The sequence below is a fragment of the Patella vulgata genome, chromosome 7 (assembly GCF_932274485.2).
Source record: "Patella vulgata chromosome 7, xgPatVulg1.2, whole genome shotgun sequence".
In the NCBI taxonomy this organism is placed as follows: domain Eukaryota; kingdom Metazoa; phylum Mollusca; class Gastropoda; family Patellidae; genus Patella; species Patella vulgata.
Window position 1 is genome coordinate 59,748,395 of NC_065885.2, and position 12,419 is coordinate 59,760,813.

Here is a 12,419-nt window from a genome sequence, read left to right on the forward strand (position 1 = left end):
ACTTGCAAATTTATTCTCTGATTTCTTTCAAAAAAAAATACAGAAAATACGAACTGAACTTGATGATTTAAATAAAACTATTGACTTTAACGCTCATGATTTTGATTTAGAAAATTCTGTTTATTTAGAAAATTTTAACTTGGTTAGTGAATCTTTTGTTTTAAAGCTAATTAAATCGTCTGCTCCTAAATCTTGTTCATTAGACCCTGTTCCGACTTCTGTTCTTAAGGACTGTCTAGACGAAGTTATTCCAGTTTTTACCAATATTATTAATTCTTGTATATCATCCGCTACTATTCCCAACGTTTTCAAACGAGTTTATGTTACCCCTTTAATTAAAAAGTCTACACTGGATCCTAATGTTTTTAAAAATTACAGGCCAGTCTCTAACTTAAGTTTTATTTCTAAAATATTGGAGAAATGTATTGCTTCTCAGATAAAGGCCCATCTAGATGATAACTGTTTGTATGAACTATTTCAAAGTGCTTATAAACAATTTCACAGTACCGAAACAGCTTTAACCCGGGTTTCAAATGATATTTTAATGGAAATTGATAATAGAAAATGTAAAATTTTAATTTTATTAGATTTATCTGCTGCTTTCGACACGGTGGACCCTTCCATTCTTCTACGTAGACTTCAATTTAAATTCGGTATATGTGGCTCTGCATTAAATCTTTTAGAGAGCTATCTTGTGGGTAGAAAACAGTGTATTTTAGTTAATTGCAAATCGTCGTCTGAATCTGTTTTGTCATCTGGGGTTCCCAAAGGTTCTGTTCTTGGTCCGATTTTATTTACCTTCTATACGTCACCATTAGGAGATATTGTCACAAAATATGGTCTCAGCTTTCATTTGTATGCCGATGATACTCAATTATATATTTCATTTACACCTAATTGTCCATCTTCTTTCAATTTATCAAAATTGCAACACGAGAACTGTATTAGTGAAATTAGAAAATGGATGTCAAAGAACTTTCTAAAATTGAATGATGATAAAACCGAATATTTGTTATTAGGCTCAAGGCATCAATTAAGTAAATCTGCACAAGATAACCCCCCTGTTGTAATTGGTAATTGTGATATATTTTCATCTTATTCTGCTCGTAATATTGGCGCTATCTTTGATAGTTTTATGCTTATGGGAGCTCAAGTAAATAATATTTGTAAATTGTGCTATTTTAATATTAGAAATATAGGTGAAATACGTAAATGTGTAACTGTAGAGGCCACTAAGTCACTTGTTAATTATCTGGTCACTTCTCGATTAGATAACTTTAATTCACTTTTAGTTGGTTTACCTTTAAAGCTTATAGATAAATTACAAAAAGTACAGAATACTGCGGCTAGACTTGTTATTTTAACTAAGAAATGTGACCACACAACTCCTGTTTTATATAATTTACACTGGTTACCTGTTAAATATCGAATTGATTTTAAGATTTTATTACTTACTTTTAAATGTTTAAATAATTTAGCTCCTGTTTACCTCTCAGATCTTTTAGAACTTTATACACCTGGTCGAACATTACGTACATCAGATAAACTACTTTTAAAGCCCAAAACTGTTCAACTAGTCTCTTATGGTCAGCGCTCTTTTAGTTATTAAGCACCTGTTTTATGGAATAATCTACCATTTAGTTTAAGATGTTGTACATCTCTATATTCTTTTAAAAAAACAACTTAAAACACATTTTTTTAATCAGGCTTTTAACTGACCCTGTATACAATCGTTAACATGCCCATAATCTTGTTGTTTATGTGTGATTTACATTGTCACTTTGTAAAGTGCCTCTGAACATGTTATATGAAAGGGTGCACTATAAATATGCTGTAATAATAATAATAATAATAATAATAATAATCTTAATTCATAATCCTTAATTCTTATTTCTTCATTTTTTTGTCATATTTCGACATTTGTACACTAAAATAAACATTTGTATCTTAAAATCAATATTTGATTCACAAATCAGACATTTGTCATATCAGATTTGTAAAATGTATTTTTGTTTAATTTAATTGTACTTTAATATAAAGTAAAATTTATTTTAGAAAATCAAAAAACAATAATCTACATTTACATTTCCTCATAGACATACAGCGAAAACAAATCTCGAACAACACATTTCCAAATACAAATCTCCAAATAAATATCTTGCAAAACATTTCTTCAAAAACATTTCTTCAAAAACATTTCTCGAAATTCATCGAACCGGAACATTATGACGACATGATCCGAAATCAACCTGGCATACAATAAGTCATCATACAATAAAGGAAAATCGAGCAAGTTATACAAGAAAAATCGCTCGATGACCGTGAAATCACGTGCGTGTTATGTTTCTATATATAAATATATTGGTTAATATGATCTAGCATTAAATAAAATAAATTGAGAGTAGTCTTTTTTTAGTAATTATGTTATTTTTTGTTAGTGACATATTTCTTTGGACAAACGAAAGAGGATTTTATCTCTTCTAAATCATGTAATCATGAATGTCCCAGTAAAATAGCTAATACTCGTATATTCAAAGAGCGATAGACAAATACTTTCGGCTGAACATCACACGATAACTGGAATTTCCTATTAAGGGTGGGGTCCTAAATGTCAAAATTACGGGTCATACTACCACATTCCAGATATCACACAGAATACCACTAAAATTCTGGCACATTTAAATTTACATAGCTTTGGATGACGCTAAATATTAAGTAAGTGGGGGGGGGGGGTTAAATGTTAAAGTTAAAATACGGGTTATCGTGTAATGTATGACCGGAAAGTTTTTTGGGTTTTTTTATCCCCCTTTCAATATATTACTTATTCCCTGTCACATATGCGTTGTATCATAAGGTCTGTCATTGAGTCAACTGGCGTGGTTTCGATTCCCCGGTTGTACGTGACAAGGAGTACGGTCGCCTGTCCAACCTCGTGAGTTTTCTCCGGGTCCTCCAGTTTCCTACCACTGCTAAAGACCCCTACGCATAAGCGAATTATTGAAATAAAATTGAACCATATGTTAGTCCCGAAATGACCTAGTTGTGTCGAGTTGACGTTAAACCCATTTCTCTCTCTCTCTCTTTGAGAAAAGAAATATGTCGCTACCAGACAAAACCCAATTTCTGAAAATAGACTACTTTCAATTTATTTTCTTTATCGAAGGCCCGTTCTGATTAGCCATACATACGCACGTGGTTTTACTAGAGTCAAGATCATAGAGCGATTTTTCTTATTGTTCATCACACTGATCCGCAGTGAATATTCGCTTGGCCGCTACAATCACTGATAAGGATGACATCGATGCGACTTAATGACTACAAAATATTAACTTTTTTCTTTCGACAAATTAAATTCTGAAACATTTTTTTTTTTTAGTATTAGAAAAATAAATAAAGGTGTTTGAGGTATATCTTGATAAAAAATATTCCATATTTAGCGTAAATAGGTACAGAAAATAGTACGCGGAGGCGTAAAATGGGTAAAACGATATAATTTTGCCCGTACCAGTTCATATTACTACGTTCGATGTAAACAACGCACGTGTGACCATCAATTTGACGTTTTTTTCTGTTTGTTTACTCTGAATTCTTTCAGAAGTACATTTTTACCGTCTAATCTGATTGCCCTGCTCGTGTTTGTTATAAAACAACATTGTGATGTGACGTCGCCCTTAGAACTATAGCGGTCTGACCTTTTAAAGGTCAGTCATCTTGGACAGAGATAAAAGACGGATGTCGCATTAGGTCTGTAAAACAGATTGATTGTTCATATGCTTATACGCGATTCCCAATTATTGTATGGTGACTTATTGTATGCCAGGTTGATTTCCGCCCATGTCGTCATAATGTTCCGGTTTGATGAATTTCGAGAAATGTCTTTAGAGAAATGTTTTGCAAGATTTTCTATTTGGAGATTTGTATTTGGAAATTTGTTATTCGAGATTTTTCGTTGTATTTCTCTGATGAAATGTCAATGTAGGCTAAGTTATTGATTTTCTTTAAAAAAAGATTAGGCCTATCTTTATATTAAAATATAGGCCTAATTAAGTTAAACAAAAATACATTTTACAAATCTGATATGACAAATGTCTGATTTGTGAAACAAATATTGATTTTAAGATACAAATGTTAATTTTACTGTACAAATGTCTAAATACGACGACATATGAAGAAAAAAGAACACTGAATAAAGAGCTGTTTGGTCTTACATAGACCTCTACCATAATATTTACACGTAACCTGGATACGTATCAATAACCATTAACTAATTCGGTTATATCGTTCAATGGGGTTATACGGGTCTTTGATATGGTTGAATTTGACTTGAACATTATATAAACAGCTTACTCATTGTAAAGACAAAACCTAATTCATTATTTTCCATAGTACATTGAGTTATGAATGATAAACATTCATTTATTATTTTATCAAATGATTCACTGTTAACAAGGGCATATAACTCGCAGACGAAAAGATTTTGATATTTAATTTACTTTCGAGTTCAACGCGTGCGACTTCAATGGAAATTTAGTGACCACCTCATATCTTATATTTCGCGAGCAATGTAACTTTAATTTGGGCCGTTTAACCAAAGTGTTTCTATTGAAATTGAATTCAAATTCAAAATTAAATTAATATCCATTTCAAGAATATTATCGTATGGTCTTTAATAAACTAGAAAATGAAATCAATAAATAATATCAACCGAAAAAAGTTGACATATTATTTATTTTCATTGTGAAATCGAATGACAAAATGGTAGTTTCTTGTGTCACATCTAATTCAAATTATTTATTTTATTGGTGGTTTCAATTTGTGAGGGATAGCGCCAGAGGACAAACATTCTCTTCCCGAGAATCACAGACAAAATAATCAGATTTTTAGTATGAACAAAGTATATTATTGACAATACGTCGAACTCCAACCCTTTCTATTCCTCGAAATATTACATAAATTATGAAAATATAGAACCTCCAAAAATAAAAGAGAACTGAAAGAAAATTGGACATACCGCTAGCCAAAAATGACGAAAGCACGGTTAATATTTCCAGAATCATTTTGAAGAATTTTCCGTGTTCACTTCAGAGCGCCACAAGCTATACCTTTATATGATCAAAACAAATATGTTATGGGGATAGGCTATATAGCCAAACAATACAACAGGTTTTGTAAAGGCAGTGTGACGTTAGCTCTGTTTTCGTTTTTGGATATAGGTGAATAACGAAAAACAACTAGCTCGTTTTTCTATATTGGCGTCGGTATAAATACTTGAATCTCGAAAAAGCAGATTTAATGGACGTATATCTACAGAATGTCTCCATAACACATTTGATTAAATACGTTTTATAAAATAAACTAACGATATTATAAATGAGGATATCTGAGCAGTGAATTCACATAAAAACTGCACTTTCTCCTGTTTTTTTGATATTGGCGAATGTCGAATTACGAGCTACTTAAAAATACAAATTTTAGTGATGTAAATCTACAGAATCTCTCCGAAACACATTTATGATATATCTTTAGTTCATTTTAGAAAACTTATTTAATCAAATATGTTTTGGAGACATTCTGTAGATACACATCCATCAAATCTGCTGTTTTGAGATTCAAGTCTGAATATCGAAAACCGAGACTCTCATATCAATAAACCATGAGGAGAAAGTGCAGTTTTGTGTGAATTCACTGCTCAGACATCCTTATTTATAATATCTTTAGTTCGTTTTACAAAACGTATTTAATCAAATGTGTTTTAGAGACATTCTGTAGCTGTACATCTTTCTTGAGATTCAAGTTTGAATATCGAAGCCAATATCGATAAACGAGCTAGTTTTTTTTTTCGTTATTCACCACTATCGAAAAACGAAATTCGAGCTAACTTCACACTGCCATTTCATTCTAACAAATACCAAGGGCTAGCCGCGTTTAAACCTCATTAATGTCCAGATAATACAAATGAAATGAAATGAAATGGGGTTTAACATCCTACTGTTCTGCTCCTATACTGGGCTAATGAAGACGGGCATACGCCAACAGTGTGCTATGAGGGAAATTTTGCCCGGACAGCGGCACTACGGCCTTACAGTGTGCCATGAGGTAAATTGTGCACGGACAGCGGCGTTATTGCCTACTCTTATATCAAATTCCAACTGCCAAGGGATCTTTTACGTGCCCGTAAATGTGTGCACGGGACCTCTTTTTTTGGTCTCATTCGAACGACTAAACAGGGGAAACAACTCCGGAAACAGATGATACGTCATGTTATATTGTATTATCTATTTTCAGGAGAGATTTTCGATTAGCAGCAGTTAAACCAGGCGATCCCAGCAGTTATATACCACAACCTGTCATCTGGTTAAAGTCGGGAGTACAAAATACAGTAAGATTATTTCTTCTTATATCTGTAATGGGGGAGCCATGTCTGACGTCATAGGGTCAAAAGCCGCCCGTACGGCCCCTGAAGCGACCTTCCACTACAACCGGTCAGATCTTCATGTAGTGTAGGTCATGTAGTGTAGTATATATAAAATAACGAAACGAAATATAGATTTGTATTTTAATCAGATTGTGGGGAGCCGCGGCGGCTCAGTGAGTAAGATGTATGGTCACTAAACTGGAGGTCCCGTGTTAATCTCGGTGATGGCCGAGAAAGTTCATCTGGATTTTCTGGCGTGATTCCCCCTTGTCGTTGGTATAGGGCCTGGCAAGGGATAACGTAAACTTGAGGTCTGAAAGGCGGGGGCGGCTTTGGATATATACAGGGAAATTTGGGGTTATTCTTTTGAAAGTTTTTCTTTAAACCTGTACCGGGTTATTTTTCCAGGGTAGTTTTTTTCCATAAGAAAACATGATATAAGGTTTTTCTTACGTGATATAAGGTTTTTCTTACGGGAATTCTGGGATATTCTCATCTTGCGTACATGTAAACATAGACGGTCTATAAGCAAGATAAAGTCCTCGACTTCGGTTATGCTGGGGAAGAAAGACTTCAGAAAAAACCCTCGACAGAAAAACCTCGGCCTACCGGGGCCTCGGTTTTTCTTTTTCTCGGGTTATTTTCTTCAGTCTTTCTTCCGGAGCATAACCTCAGTCTGGTGCTTTATACTACGCATAACGTCTGCTTGGGCAGAGGGCGGGGCGAGTGCATGACGACAGCATAATAATACCGTTGATCCTGATGCCTTCAAATAAAATGTTTCGACAAGATTTAGAGGAAATTTCTGTGTCACAGTTGGAACCAGTAACCTACGAGGGGGCGGCCCATAGAAAATAGCTTTTAAGTCAAGGAGATGTGTGAATGCTCCTAACACGATTGCTTCTTTCACCAACGAGGTGCGCCTAACGGATTTCTTTTCTCGCCCTTCCATTCCCACCAGAGGTGGCCTAGATAATTCATCCGGGTTTTCCGGTGTGGTTTCCCCTTGTCAGTAGTGCAGGACGGAGGGCCTGACAAAGACAGCTGTTTAGTCGTTCGGGTGAGACGAAAACCCGAGGTCCCGTGTACACATTGGCGTGCACGTAAGAGATCCCTTGACAGTTGGAATTCGATATAAGAGTAGGCCTTAGCACCGCTCTCCGGGCAAAATTTCCCTCATAGCACACTGTATGGCGTATGCCTGTCTTCATTAGCCCAGTCGGAGCAGAACAGTGGGACGTTAAACTCCATTTCATTTCATTTCCATTCCCACCAAATTTGGAAATAAGATGCCCCTTACAAATCTTATCTTCGTCTTGGAGACTACAAATCGTTGTTATCTTATGCTTGGTCCCAACTATCACGATTCGTGCTGCGATCGAAATCGTTGTTTTAATCGTAGAGTAATCGTGGTGATCCTATCAGGTCTTATTGAGGTCATTCGTAGCAATTGTGGTGAACGTATCTGCACGTACAGGATCGTGAACTCAATGGGTAAAATCCTACCGTAACGCATCGCACAACAGTGGGAAACTACCATAAAGGAAAGTATTTTATGACAAGTAATTTCTTTGATTTTAGGCTGACGGTGTGTATGAAGCCAGTTTTAACAATCCACCAAAAGGTTGGCTCGGATTCTTTATTCAGGTAAACTCAATTTTATAAAAATTTCTTAAATTATTTACCCAACCAAGTTCCACATTCAGAATATTTTCACTCGCCCACACCCTGGGCCCAGACCTGGTTAATATTGGACTACTGAAGCTTAAAATAGTACTTTGAAGCGCTGATATTTCGGATGTAGGCTACTAACTACAAACAGACATCTTTCATTTACGGCGACGGGAGCGAACACTCGGCAAACCTCAGCAGATTCCAGTACCCTACATCTAGCCTCGGCTGTATGACGAAATCCGCCATTGGAACTACTTTCAAGTTCCCGCATTACCAACGGCCTTGCCCATGATGACGCCTTTGAAGAATGTTTATCATACAAATATTTTATCCGATTTTCTTCAAACAAGGACAGCTTTGCACTAAAAATTCTACACACGCTTTTGATAACTTCATTTTAAAAGCGACAAGTGTTCCTAATAAGTAAAGCGGTACCGCATCGCAATTGTATTGGCGTAGGTACATATCACTTACCGCCATACAGCCGAGGCTAGATGTAGAGTAACGGAATCTGTCGAGGTTTGCCGAGTGCGGGAGCGAGGTGAAGATTTGTTGGAAACCATGCACGTAAAAGAGAGAGAGAGAGAGAGAGAAATTGGGTTTAACGTCTACTCGACACAAACTAGGTCATTTCGGGACTACCACGTAAAAGAACCCTAACAGTTAGAATTCTATGAGGGATACAGGCGAAAAATTTCCCTCGTACCACACTATCAGACGTCTGTCTCGTCTTCATTAGCCGGGTGGTGCAGGAAAGCAAAACGCTAACCCCATTTTAATTCCATTTATTTAAACAAATGTTACAACCTTTTGTTTCTAAATCAACCTATCCAGAAGCAGCGATTTCTGGGATCCAAGCTGATTGAAACTGAAACTTTTATTGTTTTATATTTCAGGTAACCTTCCCGGGAGTTGATCCAGAGAGTGACTTCATGTTTACAACTCAGACTCAGATTATACCAAACACTTTCCCTTTCCCTGATTGTCAAGGTGCTGAATGTCTTGGTACCCTAGTTTAACACTCCCCACCCCCGATCCCTTGCCTAGTTGTCAAGGTACAGAATGTCTTGGTGCCCTAGTTTAACACGCCCTCTCAACCCTTATACCCCCCGGTCCTTTTCCCTCCCACGTTCATCTCCCACCCCACTCCCATTGCCCCTTATTGTCTCAATTGATTTGGTACATCGTTAAGTGTATTGCTAAGCTACCACTTGGTCTACAGCCTCTATTGTCAAGCCCCTTGGTATCCCAGTATAAATATTACACCATCCATAAAGACCATGATGAACACCACGTGGTTTGCAAAAATATGAATGTATTTTGTTGTTTTTTTTATCTGTAATAAATATTTAGGAATAGACTTGTGTCTTTTGTATGTTCCCTGTCATCTTCTCTTTTAAAATCGCATATGAATGAAATGAAATAGGGTTGAACGTCCTCACAGATCTGCACTAACTGGACTAATGAAGACGGGCATACCCAATTGTTAGATCTATTTCTTAAGGCCACCTCCAGATTGGGTCAAAGGTCACAAGATGTAAACAGGGCTAGCGCTAACCCTAACCCTGGACCTAGGCCTAACCCTTGCCCAAACCCTAACCCACAATCACGTCAATAATCACGTACCCTATCCTTACTTTCATCTCAGCGGTCTGGCCTTAAGAAATAGATATAGCCCATACACAATGCAGTGTTATGAGGGGCATCTTTTCCTTGGCCAGCGGCGTTTCCGATGACTTCTAATCGAATTCCAATTGTCAAGGGCTACTATACGTCAACGTGTGCACGCAGGAGCGTACGTATCGATCTTGTTTGAGGGGGGGGGGTAATAAAAATGAGACCGACTGATGCACAGGCCCCTAATACGAGTAACGCAGCCACGAACACAGCTGGTGTGAGCTTTTTCGGGGGTGGGTGGGGGGCCGGTGAAATTTTTGAATCTACAGTCCCTGAAATGCAATTTCATGGACTTAGAGGAAAGATTTTGCAGAATTCTGATAGTCAGAAAACACTTATAACTTGAGTAAAATTGAGTACTACGTATGGGAAAGAAAGAATTACTTTAGAGTAGCTAAGTCTCTAACTCAAAATCACCCAATATTTAAGACAAGATAAACACTTTACCATTGGTAGACAAATCGTGTACCATAATGCGTTTCAGCGCCATTTGTAACAAAGGATTCGAAGAACGATGCGTATTTCGCCGGGGTGTTCCCACTTAGCCGGCAGGCTTTGATGTCAAATTTTGCCGCTAATCCAGAGTTAATCCTAGAACAATGGTGTTATAAACTATAGTCCATATCTTTTTTAAGACTAAAACTGTATTGATTTTAACAAATTTAACTTTTATTAAATAACATTAAATAGCTTACACATATAAAAACATCATTCTTGGTGTTTACAGTAGCTGGACAAGTTTTTGTTGAACATTTCCAATGAACGGCATTTGGTCTGCTTGACTTTATACTGAACTTGTAACCATTGTGTATTAAATATCAGCCACTTCGATTTTTGGAGATAAGGCGAATATTAACCTGAACGTTTGCCATTTTAAAATAAATATAATTTCGACACAGATCGACCATCTATTTATATTAATATAGTGAATTGAATTCATGTTTGAAATCATAACGCCGGCATGAACTGTCTTCAAAATGTCATTAATTAGTTGGTTAGTGACTACTTATAAACAGATTATAGTTTTAAGATCAATCAAAGGATTAACAGTCTGCCGGCTAAGTGGGAACCCAACATAATTGATTAGAAATTACAGTAAAAACAGAAACAATTGAATGTAAATCAGTTTATATACATTCATATTACATTATTATATGCGTTGCGACCCATTTGTGTCAATTTCTAGATCCCAAATATTAGCGATTTAACTCCTGTAAATAGTCGGACTGCGATCGTTCAAATTCCTGCAAGTTTTTTTTTTTGTTGAACTTTAGTTAACTGCATGTTCAAAAATAGAGTTATGGCCCTTGCACTGTGAATTCAAATAATACAGAGTCAAATCACACACTAGTAACTGAATAGACAAAAGTTGTAAGGACGTCTGCAGGTCTCACTCATGATTGTTTTATGTGAAATATTCCATGAACGAAGGCCTTTAACAATCAACAACTTCATATATTGTAATTTTTTAAAGCAATTTTCAGTTCTCGAAGTGACACATTTTATTCATTAGATTAATTGTTTGCGCAAGTACCCGGGACAGGGGCGTACATAACGATTTTGTTTGCGGGTGTTGAGCCAAAATGCGACCGACTGATGCCCATACCCCTAGTACGAGTGACGCAGTCAGGAGCCGAGCACCACAGGTTCGAGTTTTGTAGGGGCCATGTGCAGTAGCGGATCTAGATAGAGGTGGGGGGGATCCAAATCTAGGGCGTCACCCCAGCCACAATCAAAACCCACAATGAATGTCAACAAAATACTGGCTATAACATTAAGCGTCCCGGTAGAACATAGATGGTATTGTATAATTATATAGTTGTTTGCCGATCGTTGTCTCGCTGGAAAGCAGTTTTATTTAAGTTGACATAAAGTTTATGTCATATATGATTGTGCCTATAACACTAAGCAGCCTGAGAAAATTTTGAAAAATTGAGTCAATATCTTGGCATTTGAGGTCATTGCTAGGAGAAATTCTTGTGGACGAGAGGACCAGAAATGTGAGTCAATAAGACAAAATCTCGAGATCTTCCCCTGTCAATTCCGCCTGTTTTGCAAGAGTTGACAGAACTTTTGTATAGTCTGACGCCCCACGACCCACACAACAGTGCCAGTGGTACTACTAACATAACTTGGCAGTTCAGTATAACTGTAAATAAGAAAGTGCTGAGACAGTATAAGACAACAGAGGAGTGGAAGAATGATGTCATAATGGAATCGAGCGCCGCAGGCGCGAAAAAATTTCAGATGTGTAACCGAGCTTTTAATTTTTGGGACTGGGCCTGACAATTAAAATTTTAGTCAATGTCATGGCAAATGGATCCAAATTCTCGTTAACGAGAGGATAAGAAATGGGACAGAATCTTGAGGCCTATCTGTCAATATCGCCTGTTTTGTGAGAGTAGAACTAACAATTCTACAGTCTTTTGACCCACGACTCACACACTAGTGGTACTAACTGGGCGATTCACTGTAACTGTGAATATGATAGTGATGAGATAGTATAAGACAGAGAAGGAGTTGAAGAATGATGGCATAATGGAATTGAGCGCCGATATGTAACTGAGCTTTTAATTTTTGAGGACTGGGTCTGAGGGCACTTTACCTCAATGGGGCGCTTACTTGGTCTCTGAAATGCCCTGGACTTTGGGGA

At 36.8% G+C, this 12,419-nt stretch overlaps 1 protein-coding gene across 1 annotated transcript in view; it reads left to right on the plus strand.

The window, feature by feature from the left end:
- The window catches only part of LOC126827556 (autocrine proliferation repressor protein A), a 56,002-nt gene extending 46,627 nt beyond the window's left edge, over nt 1-9,375 (plus strand). Inside the window, exons 12-14 of the mRNA XM_050557027.2 lie at nt 6,286-6,379; nt 7,997-8,062; nt 8,986-9,375. Of these exons, the coding sequence (XP_050412984.2) occupies nt 6,286-6,379; nt 7,997-8,062; nt 8,986-9,108 (283 nt within the window). The 3' untranslated portion in view covers nt 9,109-9,375. The remainder of the gene's footprint in view (nt 1-6,285; nt 6,380-7,996; nt 8,063-8,985) is intronic.
- The last annotated feature ends 3,044 nt before the right edge of the window (nt 9,376-12,419 follow it).